The sequence below is a fragment of the Medicago sativa genome, chromosome 6 (assembly GCF_051527215.1).
Source record: "Medicago sativa cultivar Bolivia chromosome 6, Bolivia_mono, whole genome shotgun sequence".
NCBI lineage: Eukaryota > Viridiplantae > Streptophyta > Magnoliopsida > Fabales > Fabaceae > Medicago > Medicago sativa.
The window spans coordinates 15,521,600-15,533,245 of record NC_140754.1 but is presented as its reverse complement, the minus strand read 5'-3'; the positions used below and the strand labels follow the sequence as shown (position 1 = coordinate 15,533,245).

General features: G+C 33.2%; 2 protein-coding genes across 4 annotated transcripts; one reads left to right on the top strand and one right to left on the bottom strand.

The window, feature by feature from the left end:
• The first annotated feature begins 3,360 nt into the window (after positions 1-3,360).
• On the top strand, positions 3,361-5,100 carry LOC146913179 (uncharacterized). Its single transcript, XM_085716408.1, has one exon. The coding sequence runs from the start codon at positions 3,487-3,489 to the stop codon at positions 4,858-4,860; it is 1,374 nt and encodes a 457-aa protein (XP_085572534.1). The 5' UTR covers positions 3,361-3,486; the 3' UTR covers positions 4,861-5,100.
• Positions 5,101-5,498: 398 nt separating this feature from the next.
• LOC146913178 (uncharacterized) lies at positions 5,499-10,361 on the bottom strand. Of its 3 annotated transcripts, none has more exons than XM_085716406.1 (6): positions 9,901-9,998; positions 9,603-9,790; positions 8,982-9,052; positions 7,067-8,644; positions 6,475-6,586; positions 5,499-6,387 (listed from the first exon to the last, which is right to left on the bottom strand). In XM_085716406.1, exons 2-6 carry the CDS (start codon positions 9,769-9,771, stop codon positions 5,675-5,677), a joined length of 2,643 nt encoding a protein of 880 aa, XP_085572532.1. In that variant the 5' UTR covers positions 9,772-9,790; positions 9,901-9,998; the 3' UTR covers positions 5,499-5,674. The 3 variants fall into 3 exon arrangements, with proteins under 3 accessions (XP_085572532.1, XP_085572533.1, XP_085572530.1); XM_085716407.1 differs by having other exon boundaries at positions 9,603-9,786; positions 9,901-9,995; XM_085716404.1 differs by having other exon boundaries at positions 9,603-10,361.
• Between the last annotated feature and the right edge of the window lie 1,285 nt (positions 10,362-11,646).

The window sequence follows — 11,646 nt, the reverse complement described above, 5'->3', positions numbered from 1 at the left end:
GTAGAAGTTTAACTCACACATGAAACATTAACATCTCTCTCTTAAATATTAGACTCCATGTGTTTGTGATTTTGTGAGATAGTCAGATAAAGGCTGAGACACATCATGGTAAAATATGTGGGTTGATAGCGGTTTCATCGATGAATGTTTTTGTTCCTTTCTTTTAGATAAGAGAGAAAGTAAATTAGAAAAACAAAGAAAAGAAACATGAATTTAAACATGAGAGAAATTATAAGGAGAAGAAAGTAAGGAGTTTGTTTTATCTGTGAGAGTATAGGGAAAAGAGTGAATTGAAGGTAATTTTATAGATTTGTTGAAGGTGTTGGAGATTACTGGGTAAATATGTCACCAAACTATTAGATTCATTAAAAAAATGTCACATCAATTTAAAATGTCTAATAAGCATGTATTTTATCAACTCACCAAAACACATCTATGTTTTTCCATTGTCGAATCCCACCAAAGACCAAGAAGAAAATAATTTCAAATAACAGATGTTGGATAATTGTTTTTACATGAAAGTGACTGACGCTTAAAAACTAAAATTTAAGATTAAAAACATTAAACAAATGACACCTACAAACTAAATTGGATTGTATAATCACATTAGGCTAATAGCAACCACACAAGCGAGATTGATATCACATTTTCATGTCCTTATATGTTGCTGAACATATACTCTTACATAAAATTTGAAACTTTAACTCACACTTGACACATTAACAACACTCTGTTCGACCCAAAATGTTGAACTAGGATATCATGCCACTATTGGGCCTTCTAAGGGAGCCAACACCGGTGTGGATAGTGTCAAACTCTCTGTGCCCGTGATCGACCACCAAGAACCACTCCGTTCCCCCCAAAATGTTGAACTGGGATATCATGCCACTGTTGGGCCTTCTAAGGGAGCTAACACTGGTGTGGATCCACACATTTTAAAAAGAGTAACCACATAAGTTAGAATGATATCATCTTCATCCAAAATTTTAAGCCTTAACTATATGAGTTATTTTTTTTACTTATAAGTTGTTCAACTTACACTCTTTTATTCAATGTTGAACTTTAACAATACCAACTTTCTCCCTCAAGTATGACGAAATTCTAGCCCGTGCTTGGTACGGAATTTCTTAATGGTATTAAGAGCTCTGACATTCCAAATCACCGGTTGAAACTAAGGGTGGGATGTCCAGTTATGCTGATGAGAAACATCGATCAGGCCAATGGACTGTGTAATGGTACGAGGCTGACAGTTACACATCTAGGGAAGAGCACGATAGCTGCTACCGTAATAACGGGAAAAAGGGCAGGTACCAGGGTATTCATTCCCAGGATAAATCTTATTCCGAGTGATCCAGGACTACCCTTCAAATTCAGGCGTAGGCAATTTCCATTGACGCTTTGTTTTGCAATGACAATAAATAAAAGTCAGGGTCAATCTTTATCTCGAGTGGGAGATTATCTTCCTAAGCCCGTGTTCACGCATGGACAACTCTATGTCGCTATCTCTCGAGTTACTTCTAGAAAAGGTTTGAAGCTGCTCATGTTGGATGAAGATAATAATGTTTGGAAGGAGACCACAAATGTTATGTATCGTGAAGTTTTTCAAAAAGTATGATCATTGGTTATGTTTTAGAATTGTTGTTGCTATAATTTAGAAAACCAAAGTTGCGTATTGTTTGGAAGTCGTTTTTTTTTAATTTCTTTGTAAGGCGTACTGGTCATTACAGGACATGCAATTTCGATATAAGCAGGTCCTCCTGCCATTGACTTTTAATTGATGCACTTTTCAAGTATAACAATACGCGAAACATTTTTTTTACATTATTGTTACCCTAAAATACAATAGTACATTAGACCATTGGTTTTGTAAAAAATAAAAACAAATAACAGTCGGCGTTTCTGTAGCCCAAACTATATTTATACACACCCGTAAAAAATTTAATGTTTGCATTCACAGACGCTGACTATTATATAAAAAAAATACAATTTTTTTAGTTTTTGTGATTAATAAAATACATTATGTCAACAAATAATAATATACAGTACGTCAGCGTATTTTTGCAAAAATATTACATATGCTAAGTTATGTGCAATGTTTAGATATTTCAAAATATATACAAAATTAACAAAATTAAAATGATATTTTTTTCCATATCAAATTTAAATTATAACCACACTTATTATAACTTTAAGATAACATAATATAAAATCTATACATTTGATCAAAAAAGTTTTTTATTTCCCCGTGCTTGGCACGGGTCACTATACTAGTGGTTTAATAATTAGGGACATAGGGAGGATAATAGTTTACCTATAATCATTAATTACAACACATTAATTGTATATTAGGCCGAAAAAAGTGCCACATATATTTGAGAATGAGAAATGTTTAATTTATTTATATTGTAAATGTAGATGTTTGATTTATTTGTATTTTTTTTTTAAAAAATATATTGATAGTGGACCGACTTGGACAGGAATAGATTATTTTTTAATAAAAAAATGAAATAAGTAACCCAAAGAAGTAATAAATGCATGTAAAAATTTATAGATAATCTATATTTATGAACAAAACTTTTTTTAAAATGGTTTAATAATTAGGGACATAGGGAGGATAATAGTTTACCTATAAAAAAATGTTAATTGTCAACAACACTAACAATTCTTAAACCATACAAAGAAAAAAAATATGGAATTTTACTATTTCCCTCTCATTTTTTTCTTTAATTAATTTGTTGTGTATCTCTTTCAATTCTTTATTATTTGTCTCATATATGCACACCATTGATAAACTGTCATGGTGGATTCTCATCAAATTTAGACTAACCATGTTTGATGTTTTTCTTTTGTTTATTCATGAATGTTTTATAGTGAATTTTACTATTATTTTCTTTTGCTAATATATTGTATTAATTAGTTTAGTCATTAAGGAATTTAAGTTTTAGAAAACATGATTAAAATTAGAAAAGGATAGTTTAGTCATTTTGCTGATATATTATATTAATCACTCCTCTGTTCCATAATACATGACAGAGTTGACCCTAAAAAAAATGCATGCCAATGCATAATTTTGAGATTAAATATCTTGAATAATATAATAGAACAAATTATGAAAATTTGATATTTTGAAAGTATTCGTCGAGACAAATCTAACAACATCTTATATGATATAGTTTGTCCTTGTATATTAGTAGAAAAATATAGTCAAACTATTTTACATGAATAGTGCACATTTTTAGAGTAAGTCATTTAAAATGGGATGGAAGGAATAGTAGATTAGTATATTTGAATCTAATTATTTGGTTAAGAAAGAAAAATTACAAATAAAGTATCTAATTTATTAACGTTAAACGTTAGGTTTGACTTCACTCTCTCTCACCCAAAATTAGACCGTTACAAAAAACACTTATTTTCACTTTACACTATCATCAAAGTAACAAAACACACTCTCAAAAACCTTAACATTTGATCATCAAAAAACCAAACATGATGTCAAAAACAAACCCAATTCTTGAACCTTTACTTCATGTCCTTGATCCAATTTCATTGATCCTTAACCAAAATTCAAATTCAAATTCAAACCAACCTTGTCCTCTAAGGCTTACTTCTTTAGAAGATAGTTTTGTTATGGAGAGAGGAAGGAATTATGATCGTTATGCTGAATTGAGGGAAAAGAGGTTGCAGTTAAGGTGTTTGATGAATGTTCAAGGTGAGAGTTTTGAGATTGAAAGTGAAAAAGTTGTTGACCCAGAAAGGAATTTGGTTGAGTTTGATGGTGATTTGGGTTATGGGAGAAATGGGTTGTTGAAAAAAGATGAATTTTTTGAGATTGAATCAGAGAAAGTTTTGGCCCCTTCAAGGAAAAATGATAACTTTGAAGGTGGATTTGGTTATGAGAGAAAAGGGTCATTGGAAAATGATGAGAGTTTTGAGATTGAATTTCAAAAACTTGTTTCTTGTGGGAGAAATGGGTCTTTGGAAAAAGAAGAATTTTTTGAGATGGAACCACCAAAATTTGCATCCAGAACTAAGAAAGAGGTTAAGTTTGAAGGTGATTTGGGTTATGGGAGAAAAGGGTCATTGGAAAAAGAAGAAGATTTTGATATGGAACTGCAAAAACTTGTAGCCTCAGCAAAGAAAAAAGTGAACTTTGAAGGTGGTTTTGCTTATGGGAGAAAAGGGTTGTTGGAACAAGATGAATATTTTGAGATGGAAGCACAAAAATTTGCATCCAAAACAAGGAAAGAGGTTAACTTTCATGGTGGATTTGGTTACGGGAGAAAAGGGTCACTGGAACAAGAAGAAAATTTGGTGATTGAACCACAGAAATTTGTAGCCTCAACAAGGAAAGAGGTTAGGTTTCAAGGTGGATTTTCTTATGGGAGAAAAGGTTCTATGGAACAAGAATATTTTGAGATTGAACCACAAAAACTTGCAACCAAAGCAAGAAAAGAGGCTAAGTTTCAAGGTGGATTGGCTTGTGGGAGAAAAGGTTCTTCTGTTGTTGGTCAATCTGTGCCTGATTTTTCTGCTGTATTGAGGAAAGAGAATCGGAAGCCATTGAATTATTTGCCTGCAGTGATGGAGATAATGACACCACCTTCCAAGAGTAGTTTTTCCAAGGATGATAATGGAGTGGTGTCAAATTCAAGAGGGAGTAAGTCAGAGAGTGCAGGGGAGAAGAATAAGAAGAAAACTGTTGGCGGCGGCGGCGTTTTGATGGGAAGGAAGAGTTATGCTTGCATTGATGAGCTAAGGAGTTTGTCTTCTGCTACTGCAACTGCTATCAATGGTGAAGGAAGAGGAGGAAGGAATAGTAGAGTTTTGAGGAAGTCAGTATCAGCACATAGACAGTTTTGAATGCTAGGTTCCTTAAAGTTTCGTTATTTTTTTCATTGTTTGTTGAATTTGTTGATTTGAGAGGCTGTGTTGATTGTTCTGATATTTCTCTTTTGTTTTTCGATATTCAACTATTGATCTTTTTAATTGCTCTTGATGGTTTTACAGTATCGTATTCTGTAAAGATTTGATGTAAGTACGAGTGTTGATTGCTATACCACAAATATTATAGGAAAAATACATAGTTATCATTCTTCTGAAGTGGGGTTGATTTTGTTAATTGTGTTCTTTTCTTTTTATCGATGAAGTTGTTAATTGTGTTCTGAAGTAAAGTATCATTTCAAGATTCATAAAAAATAGTAATCTGGTAATTGATCAAGTTCAACATGAAGCATATTAGTCGGAGTTTCAGGGGGAATCTTTTGCTTCTTTATGGTATGCTTAGGAAGATTGACATTAGATCTTTCATTTGCTTGACCTGGTTTCAATATGAAGTGTATTAGTTTAAAACTATAGTTGCTTGAATTGCGTTATAGTTGTGGAGACATGAAAATTTGAGACCGCAGCATAAATCATGATCATAAACCTTTATTAAAAACCCTAATATTGGTCGGGATTTTGGGCAAAATAAACACAAATAACAAAATTAAGAATCATTATCCAAAAGATCCTAAGAGACCTCTATTAGAGTAACACAATCATGAATCAATATATTTGTACACTAATGTATAACATGATTCTTATATCAGAACAAAAAAAAGAAAAAAAAAAGAAAAAAAAAAGACCTGTTGCATGAACAACTTAGAGGAGTTTTAATAGCATAATCTTAGTAAATTCAAATAGTACCATGCCTAAAATCTACAAGATCTTCAACAATTTCATCGACCAAAATTTGAAGCACATCTTCACCAATATCAACACCCGCCTCAAAAGCTTCAATGTCGAAATCAGTCCATTTTCCCAATGAGTGACTCATCTCCCAATCAATTACTTGGTTTAGTTCCATGCCAACCATACATTCCCACTTCTTAATCTCACTCTTAACCTCTTGAACCAAAATCTCAGCCTTCATGCATAAAGGAGCCTTTGTCCATGCACACCATGACTTAAACACACCATAATAGTTTTGGCAGCAATTTGACTCGAGATACTCTATTACACAATCAAACAGAAATCCCTTAAGTTGGTTTCGATTAAAATTCCTCTGCGTAGCATCGGTTGCAATGTTGAGTTCATCGAGAAGTATGCAAGAAATGAGAAGCTGTGGCAATACTCCTCCCTCATTGCTCCTAGTGACATTTCCAAGAACCAATTCAGCAATGAAGATAACTTCTTTCATATGATCCAGCTTGCTTTCTGTCAATCTTGTCCAAAAAGAATTTAAACTTTGCAATATCTTATCAATTCGGTAAACAAGTTTGGTCAGTATCTTACAACCTATCTTTCCTGTGTTAAATGATGCTGCGGAATCTAACAGTTCGCCTTCATGTTTCAACCGTTCAGGTTGGTCGTAAGAACAATTTATAGAGCCAGGGTGAAAACAAAGCCCTGGAATCAAATTGAAGATCAAAGACATTAAAACGAGAGGATTAAACTAATGAAAATTAGAAATCATATTTTCTTAACTGCGTTTACCTGAGCCTTCATCGAGACTACTGGAAGAAAAGGAAGCTTCCAAGACTGATCCAGGACTGAGATGATTACCATTGCAAGAGGTTCCGAATAATCCAACATGATTTGTCTCACACTGATATGCGTAGAAACAAGGTATGATGTCATATATAATAGTCGTAAAGTGCCAACCAAAGCACAAGCTTAAATAAAACATTACATTTAACAGAGAGATCGCGCTTAAACCGAGTATAAGAAAAAACTCTTTGGCTATAAGCTATGAAGCACCGACACGGACACCAATCACGTCATTAATACTGACACGTTGACACCAATAATAATTTGAGAAAATGAAAGTAATTGAATATAATCAATGTATTGATGGCATGTCGGACACCAGACATGCTTTCAATCTAAGGTTTCCCCATAACTAATATCCAACATATGATTTGTAGGACCAAAAAACGATGTCAATTAAAAACATTGATTATAATGAAAATAAGGAACTGAGTATCACCTACATTTACTAATAAGGGATAACTAAAAGTAGATGCAGAAGGGCCAAAGAAATAACAATTAGACAATATAGAAAGAGAAAATGCACATGGAAACCAACCTTGGGACATTTGCCATTGAACATTTGGTCATTGGAACATGTTTGGTGCTCCGCATTCAGAACAGATATCAATTCTTGAAGAATCAATGCAGGTGATCTTTTAGGCTGATCACCAGTAACCAACTCCTCATTTTCTCTAGACCTTAATTCTTTCAGCTTCTGTTCTAGAAAAGCACTTAAAACATCTTCTCTCAGGGGTCGATGATGTCTTTGGAAACATGTCCTAATCTCATTATCACTTTTTGTCTCTTCCTTTTTCTTTAGAGGTGAACTAAAGGTAGATGGTACTACCTTGTTCATCTTATCGGTATTTTGATAACCTCCTCTTTTACATTTGACATTAGAATTGTTTGGAGAGAAAGCGTCAAAATTCTTCCTTTTTTCTCCTTGTGCATCAGAACCTTGTCTGCTTGAAGGTTTCCTTTCTAGATCAAATTTGCATCTATCTGCCTTCGTAGGAGATCTTATCCGAGTTCGACCACTTAGGCTTTGATTCAAACCGACAAAGTCTTTATTTCCACTCACAGTGCTTGAAGTTGCAGCTGATGAGACTCTCTTCTCTTGCATATTACTATTTCTAGATTCAAACGATATTCTTTCATTGCTTAACATCCCTTCTTGTGTTTGAGTTTTATGTTTGAAGGAAAAAGACGATACACCATCATCCTTTAAGCCTCCATGCGGTTTGCTTGATGAATCGCATTTTGCAAGCACATATATTCTTCTGGAAGTGGATTCATTACAAGCATAAGCATTCTTTTTAACATCACCATCAACATGAGCTATGATCTTCTCCTGGCTTCTGAGAAGAACTACATCATTTTCATGAGAGGGTATGAACGACCTTTTGTTTTTCGCCGATGCTGAAGAGAAGTCGGTGAAAACATTTGAAACAATAGGTCTGCTGATCTCAACATCAAGCGAATTGCCGCAGTTTTTGCATGTATGCTCCCCTAATGACTTGTCTATACCAGAATTATAACATGATTGATTGTGTATATCTTGTGGCCGAGTTCCAGCCATTTCTGTCACAATGCCGTTATTGGTAGGACACTTTGAAATGGAAGATGCAAGAAAACATTTGGATCTGTTTGTAGCCTGCAAACCAGGTTCCAAGATCTTAGTAGCCGCTTCTATCAACCTTGAGCTTCGAGATGTACTCTTTCCCGAAGAAATTCTCGGACTCTTCAAAGGCGAAACAAGTTTATTAGCGTGATGGTGATTGTGACGATGATGATTATACCTTCTCACTTGTGACAAAACACTCTTAATTTGCAATGCATCAGCACCAAACCTAGTTACTGCTCTTCTCTCGTTCGCCTCCGTTTTCCGAAGCTTCTGAGGCCTTGACTCATGCCTTGCATTCGCAGCTTTGACCTCCAAAGACTCCTCACCATCATCACTATCAGAAAATGAAGATTTCTTGGATTTATCTCTCTTTGAAGATGGAATTGATTCTAGACCCATCAACCTAGCTACAAGACTCGGTGCTTTCATTTCATGCTTTTGTTCTACTTCTACAACACAATTCCCACTTTTTTTCGCATTTGAAAAACCTTGACTGTTCCCATTAGCAATCTACAATCCAAATAAATATAAATTATAATATAATCACAATAAGCAACTACCTAAAAGAATGATTGAAATTTGCTGCAATAACAAAATCACTCTGTCAGCACATCAGAAGCCATAGGTCAAGTTCAAACAGTCTAAATTTCAAACTCGGTATTTTCGAGTTATAAAAAACAAAATTTGCTTGCTTTATGAACTGTCCGATCACAATCCAATGGTAATTGAAGTGCTGACCGTGTGAATACGTGGAATTTGTGACCGCCGCAATCTATAAGAAAGCTTTTCAAGTTCAACACCAAAGAAAACTTGATTCAGACCAACACAAACTATCATATGTTCTTACCAAATGGAGTTGGGAATTAGGCATTTTGTCATCTCCTTTAAACTTGTTCAAAGAATCTTGTTTTGCACTAACTGTCACAGTTTACAACAAAAAACCAAACACTCATCAGTTTCCAAAATCCACAAGAAGAATCAGAACAATGGCCATTTTTAAAAACGGCGATATTAATATCCATTTTACAACTCTCTCAATCGAGATTTGAACTTTGTTACAAAGTAAAGCTCTCTTTAGCATTGATACATCTTGGACTAACTAACATTTTTATAAAAATTTCCTTTATTCATCTATTTAAGAAAATAATAGAAATGGACATAAAACACTTTCATTTGACAATGTCACCTCAATATCTAATGAGGGCATCCTTTACACTACCAACCTCAAGTGTGTGATACTATGAAGCACAGACACTCCTCAGATTTGACGTGTTCTGGGGCAGACACGTACGTGTCTGACACCGACACGACACGACACCAACACATAAAATTACACTGAATTATGTGATTTTCTCAGATTATCAGTGGTGTCGTGTCTGATGTCCATATCCGTATCCGTGTTTCATAGGTGATATATATAAATAAATAAAATAAAATGCAGAACTTGTTTGTATTAGATGAGACTAACCAGGAGGAGGAAGAAGTTTTTTGGTGAAAAATCTCTTCTTTGTGAGTCTACTATTCCAATCAAATAGCTGAGAGAAAATTCCAATACAACCACCACCTAGCTTTTGATTATTCTTCTTCTCAGTTATTGCTAAACAAGAAGAACCATTCACACTAGCATCATCACTCATTTTCTCAAAACTTCACTACCTAATGAAAAAACACCAAAATAACTATATCAAAAAACTAAACACCAAAACTTCACTACCTAATAAAAACAAAAACATGCAACAAAAAAAGAAGAAGATAGTAATTATTACAGCTTCACTAGAAACAAAAACACATTTTTTTAAACATAGAATCTAAAAGAGTAAGTAACACATGATTGTTTTCCCTCCAAAATACGAAGTGAAACAACAAAGGAAGAAAGAAGTTTCTGCATAGAACAAAGCAATAATGACAAACACAAAAGGACAAGTTGAATGAACAGTACTGCAAAACCACCTATGAAGAAAATGACCCTTCAGGGGAAAAACGACAGATAGGAGCAGTAGAAGAACCGAAGATGAGACATAAAGCAAATTTGAATATACATATGATTCTGTTGGAAAACTAAACTATAACCATAATCATAATAGTAGTACTAGTTTAATTACACTTCATATATTAATATTAAAAACAATGGTAGTATAATTTTGGTTAAATTACATCGTGAATCTTTTAAGTTTGTAACAGATTAATTTTTAATTATTTTGGTCACACATAAAATATAAAATAAAATAGATGTTACAATCAAGTTATGTTTGCCACCAAGTATTTGGTGCCCAGCCGAGACAAATCTTTCATTGTGCACAAAGTTGCTTTTATCATTAAATAAGTTTTACCATTGTATCAAATATGATATGAAGGTTATCGTAAGCTTAACTTAGTTGGAAATATAGTGCATAATATATGTAAGGTTCGAGGTTCGAACCTCGGACACTACAAAAAAAAAATATATGATGTGATAGTACTTATTGATTTAATGGTGAAAAACTAATCTATGATACAAGAGTAATTTACTTATGCATATTAGACAAAATCATGTTTGACATGAAGTAATTTAAAGTTTATAGCGGATATAATCTTATATGACAAAAAATAGATATGTTTGATAACGGGCAGATCCAAACAATGTAGTGATGTGTGGCTAAATTATCTTTGGTTTATGATACTATATATTCAAATGATGCGGAACTATAAAAGTTTAAGCACTATGGCTTAGTGGTCAGGTGTGAACTCTCGACCCTTTTGAAGAACGCTGGGAGTTGAACCCAAGACATGTTTAAGAATATAAAACTACCTCTACCGCTTAACCATAGAATAGAGTGTGATATTTTTTTTTTTTTGACAAGGAATAGAGTGTGATATATGCGCAACATACATAATATATAATTAATATTTTGAAGACTAGCAAATAAAAAAAAAGTAATAATCATGTGTGGCTATAGCTACACTTAGCTATAGAGTGGATCCGCTCTTGTGTTCGATAACAATTCTTTCCCACGATTTTAGTCTTTTTATTACTAGCTTATATGGTTTTACGATAAACTATTTCAAGTATTTTATAAGGCTTATTAACTTTTCTCAATTTTTACCCATGTTATCTTAATTAAATTATGTTGATTAAATATATCTTTTTATATGTATAAACTAGTTGAACCACTAATTTTATTAAATACTACAAATTAAATCAGTATTCGTCATGAATTTGTTTATCAACTTTCCGCTATTTTTTACCGAAGAGAGACTCAATGAATTGTCATCTCAGTATGAGTTTAATTTTGTATTCTGCTGAACTTAATCATATTCGAGACATTGTAAAATATTAAATTAATAAATATGGACATTTCTCTCCATCAAATTATTTTTTTTTGCTTTGATCTCTCCATCAATATTTAAACAAAGGTGTTCGTCACATTGTATGAGTTTAGTATCTTATGCTAAATCTAACCTCCATTGATTTTTAATATTGTGTAGTATTAAGGGACACCATTCAAATCTTTGAGAACAATTATAAAATAATT

Bases quoted from the DNA above. Each gene is read 5' to 3' on its own strand.
- LOC146913178 (XM_085716404.1), bottom strand. From the start codon at position 9,771: ATGAGTGATGATGCTAGTGTGAATGGTTCTTCTTGTTTAGCAATAACT. The intron at 9,053-9,602 runs GTTAGTCTCATC...AAACTGTGACAG, and splicing joins AAAACTTCTTCCTCCTCCTG to TTAGTGCAAAACAAGATTCT. The intron at 8,645-8,981 runs GTAAGAACATAT...TTTGGATTGTAG, and splicing joins CTAATTCCCAACTCCATTTG to ATTGCTAATGGGAACAGTCA.
- LOC146913179 (XM_085716408.1), top strand. From the start codon at position 3,487: ATGATGTCAAAAACAAACCCAATTCTTGAACCTTTACTTCATGTCCTT.